This window comes from Rhynchophorus ferrugineus, unplaced genomic scaffold, assembly GCF_030347505.1.
Source record: "Rhynchophorus ferrugineus isolate W39M unplaced genomic scaffold, kcgeb_rfMv2 rfM4, whole genome shotgun sequence".
Taxonomy (NCBI): Eukaryota; Metazoa; Arthropoda; class Insecta; order Coleoptera; family Curculionidae; genus Rhynchophorus; species Rhynchophorus ferrugineus.
Genome location: NW_027472583.1, coordinates 13682456 through 13699204, shown reverse-complemented (window position 1 = coordinate 13699204; position 16749 = coordinate 13682456). Strand labels below are relative to the sequence as shown.

Sequence of the window (16749 nt, the reverse complement as noted above, 5' to 3'; positions counted from 1 at the left end):
GTAGATCAGATGATTACTACTGTATATTCAATCCAGTTGAGTTAACATGGGAAATGGTGAAGCAGTACTACCATATACGTGTAGATAGGTCAAGGTCAAGAAGGATATAAAGATAAATCTATCTGGATATGTGCAAGGAACTATCGATGAATGTAAAACTTTTAGTCTCGATGATCTTCTTCAGACACATAGAAGAAGAAATAGACATTAACAGTGTATTTGTTAACTTGAAGAGTGACTCAGAAAGTGATAGTGAGCTAGTAAAAATTACAAGATTGAACTCATCCTAGAAGACATCCGGTCTTACCCAGCCTGATTACTGACATGACTGGGGTCATTTCCCGTGTAGGATTTTATACTCTCGCCTAGGACCATCACAAATATTAAACAATCGTAAACATACATTTACGACCATGCTGGGCAGGATTCATCCAAGCCGACAAACGTAATTTTTATTAAAAACTTTAAACTTTTAGCATTTTTAGTAAGTTCCGTTGGAGGTTAAACTAATCCCCTCACTGTTATATTAATAATATCCTCTTCCATAAATTTCCAATTACCTCGCTTATATGCCGAATTATTTTAGTTCAGTGCACTACAACCCCTTTAATCATCGTTTTTTATATTTTTAATCTTAGTAGGAGTAGGATATTAAAATGGGAAAAGGTCCGCGAGCAAATAAAATTTAATATTTATTTTTGTTCGCCCTTTCTCCTTGCCGAAGCTGAATTATGGACTGGATCCGAGAGTCCTGGAAATAATGAAATTAATCCGACTAAACGGGAGGGGAATTTCGCAGAAATTGTATTCCCTCTATGCGTGGTTATTTAGATATGGAAAAGTAATTTTTCCCACTGTTTTCCAGGGATTTTCCAGTTATATTTAACATTCGCATCAGGCAAGTTATTTAAAGATAATTAAAAATTGTATGTGTGTGTTAAAATCTTTAGAAAATTACCATTAAACGCAATTTTTGTGCAAATTATTTATTATAGCTTGCATGAATTCTGATCATATATTCAAATATGTACTACTTTATTTATTATTCCATATTTAGGTTTATAACATCCCATTTGACAACAATACCTGGGCTAGGAATGATAAACATAAGGCGGAAGTTTTCTCTAAACACTTTAAAACATTATCTAATGAGTACCCGTCTGAAATATACGCAACAGATCAAAATAACAGAGTCGACTTTCTTAAAACTCCGTTTCAAATGGATCTGCTACATGAAAAATTTACTGCTAAGGAAGTGAAACGAACAATTTTTAAAGAGATCAATGTTAAAAAAGCTCCTGGTTTTGACCTAGTTGCTGGAAGAATCTTAAAACACTTGGAAAGTGGCTCAAATCATTAAGATTCTTCGACCTGGTATAAATCAAAAGGCGCCTCCTCTTACGGTCCTATAAGCCTGTTACCTATGAGCTCTAAACTTTTTGAAAAACTATACATTAAGAGCTATTCTCCAGAGGTTCCAGAATAAAGTGTTGTGAGTCATCGTCTATGCCCCATATTACTTGTCCAACAAACTGATTCAGCGCGAAAACTATTGGCATTCTGAAAACTATTAGTACCTTCCAATACAGTCGCCAAACAGTTAAATGTGCGCGATGATGGTGTAGTGCATAGGCTCAAACGCAAACTACCACACGAACTGATTAATAGACACAAAGAGCGAGATTTAATAATCTCTAGAATAGTCTTTAGAATAATATAGATAATAGGAAGTTAGAATTGTATCTAGATTAAGATTTAGATTATAAGTTGTACAGCAGATCATTTACTGATCTTCGACATCTTCTACATATCAGGATAGATATATTATATAATGGAAATCATATAATAATATTTATTACCCAGGGGCAGATTGTTGACGTTCTAAGAGTTCTGAAGTTCTATAATTATACTTGATTCAGTGAAGATGATACAGGTCTCAAAATAATCTTGTTTATGATGCTTTCTTATAATATTCAGTGATCTAGTAATTTAAACTTATTAACAAGTATACAACAATTGCTGATTATTAAAACTTAATATGAATTAAATTTAATTAAATGTGACTTGAAAAGTTAGTGAGTGTTAATTCTTGAGTTATATATTTTAATATATAAACGTTGAGTATTTTAATTAATAACAATGATATAGGGCGGGACAAAATTCTCGCTTCCATTTTGATTGCGCGCCGTCTTCGCTCAGTTTCCTTTTAACAATTCTGTTTCGTAGACGTCCAAATTTTATTATGGATAAATATGCGCCACAAGATTTTTTTATTATTTAATTAATACATTGTTACTAGTCGGTTCCGTCTAACCTACAATTTGTCTTTATGCTAACTTAAATCTAGGTATATAACTAGGAGGACCCATCGGCCCTAACTCAGTCTCTGGTGAAATAATGTTTATACATGTCACTGCTGAATTTTTTAATATATGCACCTCACTACAGAACACTACACAAGATCAGATGGTTTGTTTCTTTTGAGTCTGTGTCCTGTTCTGGTGGTATCCAAAAGTTGCTATATTTCAATATTAGTATGAGAATGGAGTCTTTCCTCATGCTCCCTTGCAATTCTCTTGATTTCTTGACTGACTGTGGGTATCTGAAGGTCTCGATGTAGGTAATCAGTCCTATAGTATTTGGATGCACCCACAATACTTCTCAGGATTTACAATATCACTACATAGTATAAAACAAAGTCGCCTTTTCTGTCTCTATATCCCTATGTGCGCTTAAATCCTTAAAACTACGCAACGGATTTTGATGCGGTTTTTTTCAATAGATAGAGTGATTCAAGAGGCAGGTTTGTATGTATAACACATGCATAATATACTAAGGCAACATTGCTAATTTTAGAGGTTTCTAACGTGATGTCGTAAATTAACCTATTTTTTAGGCTTATTTAGCAATTAGCAAAAACGCTGCCTAACCCTACGAGTTAGATCAAATTAATGTACTACAGTATTGTACACCATAAAAAGGTCTACAAAAAAGTCCGCGATGGTATATGTTTATCTTTTAGGGATAACCCACATTAACCATTTTTATTGTTTACTTTTCACGTGAGAAAATGGCTTATTTACGAAGCTATTTTAAGCAATACGGCATTAATCCTTATCGAATTAAGTACCTTAAATACAGTGTGCAATTAATATAGATCAATATGGTTCCTTACAGCATGTAAATTAAACAAATATTTTCGGAGATATTACAAATTTAAAATTTGCGTTTAAAAATGTGTAATGTAATAAAAATTGTATCAATTTAGATATTCCAAAGATAGCAGGAAATCTTCATAGTAAGTATAGGGGAAGAGGAATTGTTTTACTCCAAATTTAATGCGTGCAGGCCGAGGGCAGTAATGAATGAACCAAAAATACTGGATCGATTTTAATCATGTTTTCATTGAGTGACATAGGTATATATATTTTATGCCCGTGCAAAGTCGGAGCGGGCCGCTATGTTTTTATATACAACGTTCATATTTTTTCTGTAGTGTATTTAATTTAGTATCAGCATTGCATCCGTGCGAAGCCGGGGCGGGTCGCTAGTTTATTGAATATAATCGTTGTATTATTGCCTTTCAGCGGAAATTACGTCCATGGTAGCGGGAGTTTTGCCTCACACTATATATAATATTATATATAATAAATAATAATAAACAAGTTTTTGTAACATATAATTTTTAAATAATTCCCTTTTCTCAGTTATGTAAGGGTGATCACTACTATTGATAATTTTCCTAAACATAACATATTTATCTCCATATATTTATATTAGTTAACGAAAGGAACGTGGCATTGAAATACTGAAGATAGGGGAGAGAACTAAAATTAAGCGGGTCAGAATCCAATTCAAGTCTGGCCAAATTCATTTAATATTTCAGATCCAAGTCGGTTTGCGTTTCCGCGGTAGACCAACGGATTTAACGGCTGCTTTTTCCCCATCTAATTTCGACCAAGATCAATTTTTAACTACATGCGTGGTTTAAGTACTCATTTGGTCATACAACGAATTTGGTTGTATTAAGAAAATTGTATTAAAATAACAATTAGTGGTTTTTATTTTCATTGTTTTATAAGTAGTGTTTTCAATAATATTGGTGAAAAAAATTAGGGATGTAAAAGTTCAGCACGTCAGCAATTAAAAGCTGAAAAAGAAATAGATTTATATGAAATTGAAGTTATAAGAAGACCCACATATTTCATGCTAAACAATTAGAGTGAGATATACTCGAGACACGAATAATTCAGTTAATTTATGAGAAAATTTAAATCCTAGACACAGACATTTTGTGGCAGCATTTGTATAACTAACTTTAGTAGCGTTGGGAATTATCGACTGAAAGTTCGAACAGTCGAAACAGTCGATAGTCGCAAAAGAGTCCAAACAGTGAATAGTCAAAAAACTAACGATTTTGCACTGTTCACTGACAAATGCACTGTTAGACGGTTTTCTTAAATTGGGGATATTAGACAAAAATGAACAAACCGTTTCCTATATAAATTGTGAGAGAGGAAAGGACGGAGATAATTGCTTGGAGCGGTTAATTTTATATGTGCTTATATTTTCCAACGGTAGTATAAGCGAGACGGAGATGTACATACTCCTTCAGGTACTTCATGTACTTTAAAAAAGAAAAGGCAACAATAATTACTGAACACTATACTATATATAAATATATATATATATATATATATATATATATATATATATATATATATATATAATAAATAATATAATAAGTAAGACATAGACAATACAATAGAACTTAAACAAAACCAAAACTAAAGATGTATAATATCCATAAATACCAAACAAAAAATAAAATACTAAATAAATAATAAATATATATCTAATCATAGAAAAATAGTATTTCATGACATAATTAAAAATGATGGCTCAATAGCTACAGGAGCTTTTTTAAATAAAGTAATTTTTAAATAAAGTATGTTACCAATTATTGCCATAAAAACATTCAAAGTATTTTACTATTTATCATTCCCAATTTTAATCTTTTACAATAACAATCTTGAAAAATATTGTCCTAAAATGCTGCTGTATTAATACACAATATATTATTATTTGCAAGCAAACTACCAAAAAAATCATAAAACTTTATATATTACATAAAAATATATGTAAGTATAAATTGGGTACATTTTTGTCAAGGTCGCGGCTAGGATGACAGAACCAGAACGTTAAAAATCAGTTGAACTAATAGATCTAAATATAATAACTAAAAGTACACGACTGAAAGAGTGAATAGTAAATAGTAACAAAATCAGTCGGACCGAAAATAGCGACTGAAAACAGTGGACTGAAACAATCACTGGTAAAAAGTAGTAAAATCAGTCGAACGAAAAACAGCGACTGAAACAATCGATAGTAAAAAGGAGTCAAATATTAAACAGTCGATAGTTCCCAACACTAATCTTTAGTTAACTTTTTATTTTCAAGCATCACTTGAAAACCTCAATTATTAATATCCCTTATATATAGTATTCAATATTATCCATAAACAAAAAAACCTATGAGTTCCTACTATAAAATTTTAAATACACTTGTTTGACAGTGAGAATTTCGAAAACTCTAAGTTGGAGACGTTATTCGAACAATACTGGTGCCAAATTCAAGAGGACTCCTCTAAAAGTTTGGATGTGATTTAAAAATAATTTTAAAGTGTTTGTGGGTAAGCCCCAAGACCAGAAGCGTATTTTGTATCAAATCACAAATAGTGGAAAATGATACCACTATGACAACCAAAGGTGTGGGATAGACCTAATCAAGCACCAACTAAAGAAGTTATGCCTGTAGATGTTTTAGATCAGCTTCTTCAACCCAACGAACATCACTAGGAAACATTATCAATTGCACACAACACCTGAAAGAGCCTTTTAAGACAAGGAATTTTTTTGACGGGGAATTTGTGTTTTTTTTCTGAAAAATGGAAAAAAGTCGTCGTTTTTAATGGATAGTAACTTAAATAAAATATATTTAATGAAAACACCAGTTACAGTTACAAGAAATCCTCAAAACTTATTTATACGCATCATATTAAACACATATAAAATGATTCATATTGAGGGCCCGTCTGATTATTATTTAATGGTACGACGACATGATCATTATTCTTCCATCGAAGTCAAATTTTATGTTACAGTATGAGTAAATTTTGTCCCCGAGCAGTTGAGAACGATTCTTATGTTACTTGATGCCCTGAACTCAAACCTTAAATCCATGTGGCAAGACTACTTTTAGTTTTGTGAGTTTCAGCATGTTTATAATGGCAGCTGGCTGGCAGCGTTGCATTAAAAATTGTTTGGAACTATTTTATGTGCTGTCATATTTTTTTTATTTCAAAAATGATTTAAAGTGTTTTTGTTACATAGGTGAGTGGTATATGCTTGATAAACGTGGAGAAATTATGACAAATGCACTCAAACATGCGTATTGGCAGTACTTTGACTTTCCTGTAGTAAAAACTGACAAGCCATGGGTGCAAATTGTTTTGTACCATCTGGCGAACAAAACTGCACAAATCCTCACTTTGTGAACATATATACTTTTCATTTTCTCTGCTAACGTTATAAACAGAACAGAGAAATAATGTAATAAGGAATTTAATTAAACTAGCATTGAACTAGCATCTATATCAGTCAGCTGCATTTATGCTTTCACAATTATTATATCCATATTTCCCACATATTTTTTGAATAAATTTAAATTTGTTAATCTTTAAAACTTTACAGAATGTTTAAACTCGTCATAGTTGAAGATTTAAGTGTATGAAGGAGTTTTGTGGCCATCATTGATATTGATATTGGATGCTAAAGAACGAAATAAGCAAGACATTCAAATAGCATTAGAACATATGAATCATATAATTTATAAAAAAAAACACTGAATCAGTTAAATATCGGCCTTATATTTTTCGTACCATCATGTATCTATTTCCATTTTATTCTGCAATATCACGATATTTTTTAAAAATATCGTCAATTGCTTGCCATTCCGGTTTTACTTTTTACTCTCTTTTTCCATACGCCAGTAATATTGCACTGTAGCCTCAAAAATTACCTATCGAGCGAACCGTAAGGTCTGTAAGGAAACAATTGAAAACTATGCAAAAACTATTTTTGCATGGCGAACGAGATTTTCATCGCTGGCGGCAATCTAAAATTATTGATGTGGATTTTCTGGGATATTGGCGATATGCGGAACTTTATGGGGCACGGGAAGTTTAAATCAAGAATTCGCACTCCGTTACCGACAATAATAATGCATATTAAGTCGTAAATTTGACGTACGTAGCGTCGTCGTAAACGCTCTTATAATCGACGACATTTCATGGTTGCCTAAGATTGGTGATGTACTCGAATTGGGATGATGTAGATCTGGCAATTACTTCGAACTTTTGGAAATGTATTCAGAGTTTATACGTTTTGTATTATGACAAGTCACTTTATACAAAGTAAATAGTGGATAATTTTAATTGAATCTGTATTATAATTACGACCATATTTTTATACAGATATATCTGAGGATCTTGCATAACTAGATACATATATGCTCGATATATTTATGAAACAGTTATTTGTTGAAAATCCAGCTCAAAATATCAAATAACATTTCAAGAGTTACTGCAGATGTCTACCGATGCCAATTCCAACATCAATTAAATGACTGCCACGCATTGCAAAAGTTGTGTAGGATATACTGCTGCTGATGGTAAGTTCTTCTGTCTCCGGTATACTAGACATATATTTATAATTACCATTTATTAGAAGTAGCTATACCCAGACGCGCCTACCCCGTATTCTTTTAAGTTCAACAGATTCCACCATAAGAGTTTAGCTCTGGAGAATCATGCTATGCGCAAAACTATATGAATTTGCAACGTTATCACTTGTTGAAATTATCTAAAATTCACAAGTAAACCTAATATTTCTGTTGAGGCCTAACTTAAAATGTGCTGATATATTATTCGTCCCCTATCATATAAATATAATATGAAAAACCACTTATAACTTTTATATCTTTTATCATAAATTAATTTTGAAAATGGAAGAGAAAATAAAGCTATATGTAATAATTTATCAATATATAAACTCTACAGTAACAAACTAGTTATAGTAAATTGTCCGTATGCTTGAAGAGTATAATATATATTCTGGAATTCACAAGTTCTCACTTGACACTCAAATTCAAATTTAACTAAGTTTACCGTCTATTATTTTAAGATTATATATTATGGCTAAATTATTTAATCTTTTATAAACGCATTTAATTTGAAACGGAAAAAGATAAAATAAAACAACGTGTAAGGTAATTAGTGTACTTAGTATTTATCAATATATAAAAACACAAGCATCCATTCATTTCAAAAATTTCTCAATAATATATCTTACACGGTATTAAAAATACCTTCCTCCTCCTCCTCTTCCTCAATTGTTTCCTAGCCGAAACTCTTGTTGGAACCCCTCACTCATTACATTCAATAAAAGCAAGGAATGCAAACCCTGTGTAGAATATACACGTAAACATTCATGGCTATATTTTATATTGTCCTTGATTTTTTACGATTAATATAAAATATTCTATATATATAATGATTCTTTGAAGTAGAGTAAGTACCCAGAAACTAAGATTCTGGCTTATATAATACACATCCTGTATGTTTGACCTCATTTACCCATGCTTCAACACTTGTAGCGTCACTCTTATTTTGTGTACCTGCAGAATTCAATTGGCTTGTTTGCTGAATATTATATAAATCTGGATGAATGAATATATCTAGTCGCTTCCATTTGCCACTGCCTAAATTAGCTCTAATTAGCAGTTCTATATTAGCGTATAGCTGATCCTGCTAAAGTAAAAGTACAGGTAAATATGACTCGATCCTTTATGTGAGTATATATCATCAAAACCACAGCTCATTTATCGCATAACAAAACATAACAATGCCTAAAAAACTAAGTTCAATACTGGGCCTATTAGCACTAAAAGAATATAGGAATAGAAGAATTTTGATAGTGATAAGATTCAATATTGTTCGTTGAACTATGTAATCGAAGATGGTAAGAAATTGGATAATGCTCTCTGGACTGCTTATCTGGACTGGACCTACAGTTTAACGTGGGCTCCGAACCACGGTCCTCAGCATTAAGCCTACCAACTGGCGAGTGACCAACTTTAGAAGTCATCCCAGAAGACATCCGGTCTTACCCAGCCTGGTTGCTGACGTGACTGGGATCATTTTGCTTGCCAGATTTTACACTCTTTTCTAGGATAATCACAAATTTTAAATAATTACAAACATAAATTTACGACCATGCCACAGCAGGATTCGAACCCGCGGCTATCGCAACAAGAGGAGGACCATCCAATCGCCTTTACCACTGCGCCACTAAGCCGGCAATATACTAAGTTAGATAAAGGGATTCTTGTGGACTAGACCTAAAGGCGATACCCCATAAAAAATCCTCAGGAGTGGAATGGAAAAAAGTATTACATATTTTATAGAAGTATAACTTGGATTTGTTATTGCTATGCTTATATATTGATAAATAAAATGTATTTGTTATGATGCATATTATTTTAGTTTCTGTATATTACATATGTTATATTACATATGATAAATATTGTATATTGTTGCCAGAAAGTTGGAAAAAAAAATTAGAGAATGATGGAAAATATATCGTTTAATGCATATTACACCAATTTTTCTCGTATAACAACACACAAATAGGTATCAATGTTTTTTTTAATTAAATGAACATATTCAAGGACTTAATACTTTTAACACAATTCGCCATTTCTCAACACAACGGGGAATTCGAAACTGCAGCTCCGTGTTGATTGAATAAAAAGAAAGCAGCCCATAAAAGACATTGGGAAGTGGCGAAAATAACTCAATACAGGATTTTATTTCGGGCTTAATGAAGTGGTACGTTTACTGCGGGCTAGACGAATGGCTCAGCCAGGAAATCCATAAATCTTAATTTTCAATCAATCGAAATTTATCTGGCAGAAAGGGCAAATGGGGTTTTGTGACACACCCCAGGGAGTGTATGTCTAAAATTGATGATCGACGTGGCGAAAATGTCATTATAATACGTCAGAATAGACAAATTATGATAGATAATTTGCCACATATATAATTTAAATATTTTCTTCTATTTTTTGTAATGTATCTTTTTAATTTTTATTTTGATTTAAGAATAAATTGGCTCAATTATTTATTTTGTTTATATCGAGCTTTTTTTAGAAGTATAGTTCTGTCTGTATTATTTTTAAGTATATGTTGTATATATGCCATTATTATATATCTAACAGAGTACTCAACAAATACGCTTAACAACTTGCTGTTTAGCTTCAATAGTATTTTCTTTGTTGTAAAATAATACTAACAAATACACGAATTTTTTAAAATGTTTTCAAAATACAAAAATCGTTTCACCAAAACTTTAAAGGATAGACTCTCTTGAGATTGGCTGGGCTTCTAGGTTAAGTTAAGAGTTTTAAATGAATAATGTGTTATTAGAGAAAGTTAGGCTGAACTTACGACGCTCTAGTCTCTTAAAATAGAAAGTTTATGCATGGCCCTAAAAAAGGTACATGAAATAGTTAACACTTATGGGCATCAAAAAATAATGCTTATACACAAACTTATGGGTACTCAGTTTGTTGACATCGATCCAATAACAACGAAGCACCTATTCAGAGCATTGTCTGTTCCTGTTGAAGTGTTTTAAAGAAAAACATGAAATTAGTTTGTGACAGTGGATAAAACATGAGCTCTCTGCTATACTTGAATTTAAAATATTATTAGAAGAACGGACAAAAGACAGTAATAGCCATTCCAGGCAATAACAACAAGTTGCTAAGCACATTATAAGGTTGTTAGAAATATAATCATTGGTAAAATCAAAAGGAAAACAAAAATTAGTAGCCGGAAACACATTATCTAATTTTTTCTTTATAATAAAATAATGTTAATCAACAAACAAGAGTTTTTTAATATTTTCAAAATACAAAAATATTTTCACCAATACTAGAAAGGATAGATTCTCTGGAGATTTTGACACGTTTCATATGAAAATCTGGACTACTAGGTTAAACAAGGAGTTTAAAATGAATAATATGTTATTATTGAAAGTTATGCTTAATTTAAAAAGCTTTATTTAAAATAGAAAGTTGTAGGCTGCTGAAGTAAATTAAAATAAAATATGAAACTGACATATGACATTGGATAAGACATGATTCCACTACTATAAACTTGAATTTAAAATATTGTCAGCAGAGCGAGTAAAAAGAACAAGTTATTAAGAAAACGATTTAAAGTATAAAGTTAGTAGAAGTACTACTAAAATCAAAATTCTTTAAAAGAACTATTAGCCCGAATACCGAGAAGTGATATTTTACCTTATATATGTATTTCTCCAAAATAGGAAGTAAACAAATTCGTTTTCAGAAAAAAATACAAAATTTAGAAAAATGTACACAATTGTTAAAAATTTTGCGATGTCAAATTGCGAATCACTCCCGCTTGTCAATGTTTTGAGACTTCAAGCGTTCTCTGCTATATAGTTCGCACTACAAAGCCATACATCTGATTAAAGAATGAAGAGAAAAGTATCTGATATTACACCGAGAGCAGTATTTTAATTAAGATACGACAATCAGTGCACAGTTTTGACATATTTGTCGAATAGATGAGGAACGAATTCTTCGATTATCCTAACGAAACAACAAAGTATATATTCTCCCGACCGAAGGCTACGGATTGATGATGTTGACGATGTTGGACACTTCTGCAGTAAATTTAACGAAAATTGTATAACCCGAAATAAAAGTAACATCGAAGTTAACTTGCATTTTTTACGACTTTGTTTATAACCGTTATTACTAACATCGAATGGTTATTTTCATATATTTTGATTCCAATATACATCATTATAGCGTATAACTCACTGTCTTTGATATTTGGCGTATATTGAAAGATGTATAAGGTATATAATTCTTGTCAAATTTCGATATCGCTAATTTATTTGAACATGAATTACTGAACTTTTCATTCGTTTTTCACCAAGTTATTTTTCAATTTTTAAATGTATTATTCTTTCACTTTTTTTTCAGAAGCAATTTATAGAAACAATCATCATTTTAGTGGACTATTTGCACATGAGCTGATGTAACATACCTAAGTTTCTATCAACTTAGTTATAATCTCTTTCAGTGTTAAACCTTATAAGTATGTGTTTTATCATTGAATTTTTTTTTTTTTTTGATAAGCAAAATTTTTGTTTCAGTCAGTTCTATGACTACCATTTAAGTATTCATGATTTTTGCTAAATATAATTCATTTTCTGTGATACTCGTCTGAATTTCCATGAAGATTGAGTACTCTACCAATTTATAAATTAGAAAAAGATAGAGGTTAAAAAAAGCAATATTTCGCCGGAAATGCACCAATCCCGATCAAACTATCGTAGTTAATCGCATATGCAATTGATTTCCTTACGACTAATCTACCCATTAATCATTCTAATCCGATCGAAGAGTACGAATCTCATTACAACTATCGTTTCTAATGCCGTTCTTGTCTGAGACTAAGGCGCTTATCTTCGCTTATTTGAATCGGTACGTTCGGTTCTTGCCCGAGAGACACTTCAAACTTAAAATCAATTACCGGATCCGTATTATGTGGTGACTAACGGTAGCTGGAGAAGAATTAATTGTTGAATATGGAACGGTGTTTATTTTATATACAGTACCGATTATAAATGGACACACTTATAAATATTTTCACATATTTTCTATTTATTAGTATTATTACTAGTCGTTGCTGACTAACTAATAATTTATCTCTACATGTACTTCAAATTAGGTACTTATAACACACGACCCATTGGCCTCTTAATCAGTATGTAATAAATTAAATGTTAATAGCACTTTCCAGTATTTTTACTATTTTACTACACTACTACATAAGGTCATACGTTTTGGTTTTTATATAGAAGTGGAGTGTTTCCTCAAATCTTGTTGTGAATCTCTTAATTTTCTCTGCAAGACATGGAATCCGAAGGTTGTGGTGTAAGTGAATTCCTGTAGTATCTTGGTACATCCACAATAGTTCTTAAGGCATTATCTTGGAATACTCACTTAATACTAATACTAATACTGTATATCACATATATAGAGAAGACCAATAACAGGTCCCAAAACATTATCTTATGGAACATCTGCTTATGTTTCTTTCGTTGTTGAGTGAAGTTGCTTTTGTATAACTCTAAATATCTTTCATTCATAATTCAAATAATATAAGTTTCAATTATGAGGTTCTATTTTAAATTTATTTCTATTTATTAATATTATTACTAGTCGTTGCTGACTAACTAACAATTTATCTCTACATGTACTTCAAATTAGCTACTTATAACAGAGGACCCATTGGCCCCTTAATTAGTATGTAATAAATTAAATGTTAATAGCACTTTTCAGTATTTTTACTATATTACTATACAACTAAATAAGGTCATACGTTTTGGTTTTTATATAGAAGTGGAGTGTTTCCTCAAATCTTGTTGTGAATCTCGTAATTTTCTCTGTAAGATATGGAATCCGAAGGTTTAGGTGTAAGTGAATTCCTGTAGTATCTTGGTACATCCACGATAGTTCTTAAGGTATTATTTTGGAATACTCACTTAATACTAACACTAATACTGTATATCACATATATAGAGAAGACCAATAACAGGTCCCAAAACATTGTCTTATGGAACATCTGCTTATGTTTCTTTCATTGTTGAATGAAGTTCTTTTTGTTTAACTCTAACTATCTTTCATTCATAATTCAAATAATATAAATTTCAATTATGAGGTTCCTAATCTAAATTACTGTGAAGATCAAAACAAGTGTAAGGTCTTGCCAGGACTTCGGTATACACTCCTCAAAAACTATTAATAATTTTAACAGTGCAAATAATTGTTTTTCCCCATTTTCTTGATCATTTTACTGATCTAAATATGGTCAAAGGCTGTACAGCGGACAATACTTTTATTATTTTGAAAGCTTGGTAATGTAAGTATACCTCATTATAAAATTCTATAATAACATCTAAACGAACAAGTTTAATGCATGAGGTATTCTCGAAAAATGACACAGTATGGCACATTTGGATTAAAACGGTTTAGTAGAGCATTAAAATTTTTTCTAAAGCAGTACGACACTACTATTTATGACAAAAATTCAAGTTTTTTCGCTTCTGCGATATTGAATTATTATGATAAATCCATCTGTTTTGTTTAAACAGAGAATGTACTAAACAATATAAACATCTGGGAGATACACAATGTTTATTAGTATTGAGCCACATTTTGCTTTTAAAACAGCTGTAATTCTTCGTCGAATAGATTTATACTGTCTGAATAGTTGGAATATTGTCCCATTATTGCACCTAAATATCCACTAATTGTTTCAATGATATTCAATCTTCGATTTACATCTCACTCTCTGCATTCGCTATAATAGTTCTGTTATGTTGACGTCTGGCGATTATGATAAATAGGGAAGAATCTTAATGATGTACTGATGACCCTCAAAACAAGACTGAGCCTTTTTAGTCTTGTATTATTAGTATCATATTACATAATCCACTAACCTGTTTTTGTCGAAATAAGGTTTGACATGAAAACTGAGCAGTAGACATGCGTCGCATTACTTACACAAAAGCAGTGTTACCAAAATGCAATAAAATGTACTATATAAACAGAGTTGATACACAAGAAAAAAAATTTGAATCAATAACTACTAATAATTATTTCATTTTAATTCCGATGTTGCCAAAAATTTTTCGATTTAATTAAATAATAGAATTATAATCATATACAATGACATTTCCATATCTTTAAAATAACTCTATAATTAAATTTAAAACATGTTACACATTATTAGTTTTATGAAATTATAATGCTACTTTTGAGAAAAATATATGCGAAATGATTTATTTATTATTTTCTTAATGTTAATTACTATATTAATTATTATTAACTTCTAAAATATTTCTTGCAAAAGTACTTATAATATGTGATTATGGAAATTGTTTTTAGCTCTCAACACAGAAAAATCAATCACTACCAAATATCGGCTTTGTCTTCGAATAGAGCTTTGCTATTCAACCATTTGGATTTTAGTAATTATTATTTGAACAAATGTGTAAATTTCTTTGCACTCGTATTCGTAGGTTGTGATTCTTTGGTATATATAATTTTTTTTATTAATTTTATTAGATTGCCTTCATAACATTGTCAAGAAAGCTAGTGGATGCCCTTACCATCTACCGTAATCTAATGTAAGGTAGTATGAAATAGCCCCCCGGTTACAGAAAACTTTAGGACCTTCTCGTGTAGTTTCAGGTGTATTCGGCAGAGGGCCCTGTAGGTCTCATATTAGAAAATAACTTCAAACGAAAATAGTAAAAATCATGTTTCATATCTATAATTAGTCGTATATTTTAAATGTAATAGTTGCTTTATATCATAATGAAATAATAATTGGACTTACGTAAATAGAATAACTCCAAACTATCCAAATCCTGATATCTGTCTTTTGTTTCGGTGAACTTGGCCCAAGCTGAAAATGAAAAATAGGTTAGTTGGAATAAGTTAGTTTCAAAAATAATAATTATATGACTTTTGTGCTGCATATTGTATCAAAAACCCATAACCAATAACTTGTGACACAAAATTAATATTTCTTGCTAAAATTCGCCGAATTATAAATCATCTGTATATATAAATTCAAGGGTAACTATTCAATTCATGTTATAATTTAATTCCTGCCGCACGTGTAATTAGCTTGGAACAAAACCAAGTATTTAAAAGTGACGTAAAATTATCATATTTCAATTAGGTAACTGATTGAAATATGTATTGATATTCTGCGATTAGAAAATTAAGCCAACTTTCCAACTAACATTATGATATAAAGGAGGTTCCATTTGATTTATCACAACTAAATTAGACCAGTTTAAAATTACCGATAAAAAGTATTTTCAGTAATCCTCATTGTGAAGTACATTGTGCAGTTGTTCTTTCCTTTTTTTCTATTTGGCTTGAATTCATTTCTAATATTAAGTACTTCCACATATTTTAGTCAGCGATATTTATTGGTGAAAATGCGAAGTATCGATGTAAATTTGTAAAATTTACACACTATTCATGGAGGGCTTAAAACATTTTGTTTTGAAGAGATCTGGTGCTGAATACCATCAAACATTTTTGGCAATTTATGGTGATACTTGTGCATCATACCCCAATATTCGATTTTAATTTTAATAACATAGAAGAGGTGATTGTCAAGATGATGCCAATGAGCAAGAACAGCCGGAAGGACCAAGAAAGTTATAAGACAAGCCCTAAAGGAACGTTCAGATAGCTTAGCAGTTGATGAACCAATTGATTCCAAACTGGCTAGTGAGCTACTAGATAACATAAAGAATAAATTGATCTAATGCAATAATCTCAATCGCAGAACATCCTGGGTTAGTCTGGTTGAATCATGGCGCTGTGTATATGGTAGAATTAGCTTGGTGTAAAATTTTACGAGCTGCTAAAACAGAATAAAACTGTTACTGCAGACATCCGTCTTTGTCGGTATAAAAAAGTTTGGAGAATTAGCAAATAAAACACGTTATCGGTAATAGTTGTCTTCAGATTTTGGATGAAATTGAAAATAAATCGACT

At 31.1% G+C, this 16749-nt stretch overlaps 1 protein-coding gene across 1 annotated transcript in view; it reads right to left on the bottom strand.

Moving 5' to 3' along the window:
* The window catches only part of LOC143195208 (A-type potassium channel modulatory protein KCNIP1), a 438330-nt gene that overhangs the window by 409257 nt on the left and 12324 nt on the right, over positions 1–16749 (bottom strand). Inside the window, exon 4 of the mRNA XM_076402179.1 lies at positions 15569–15637. Coding sequence (XP_076258294.1) covers positions 15569–15637 — 69 coding nt within the window. The remainder of the gene's footprint in view (positions 1–15568; positions 15638–16749) is intronic.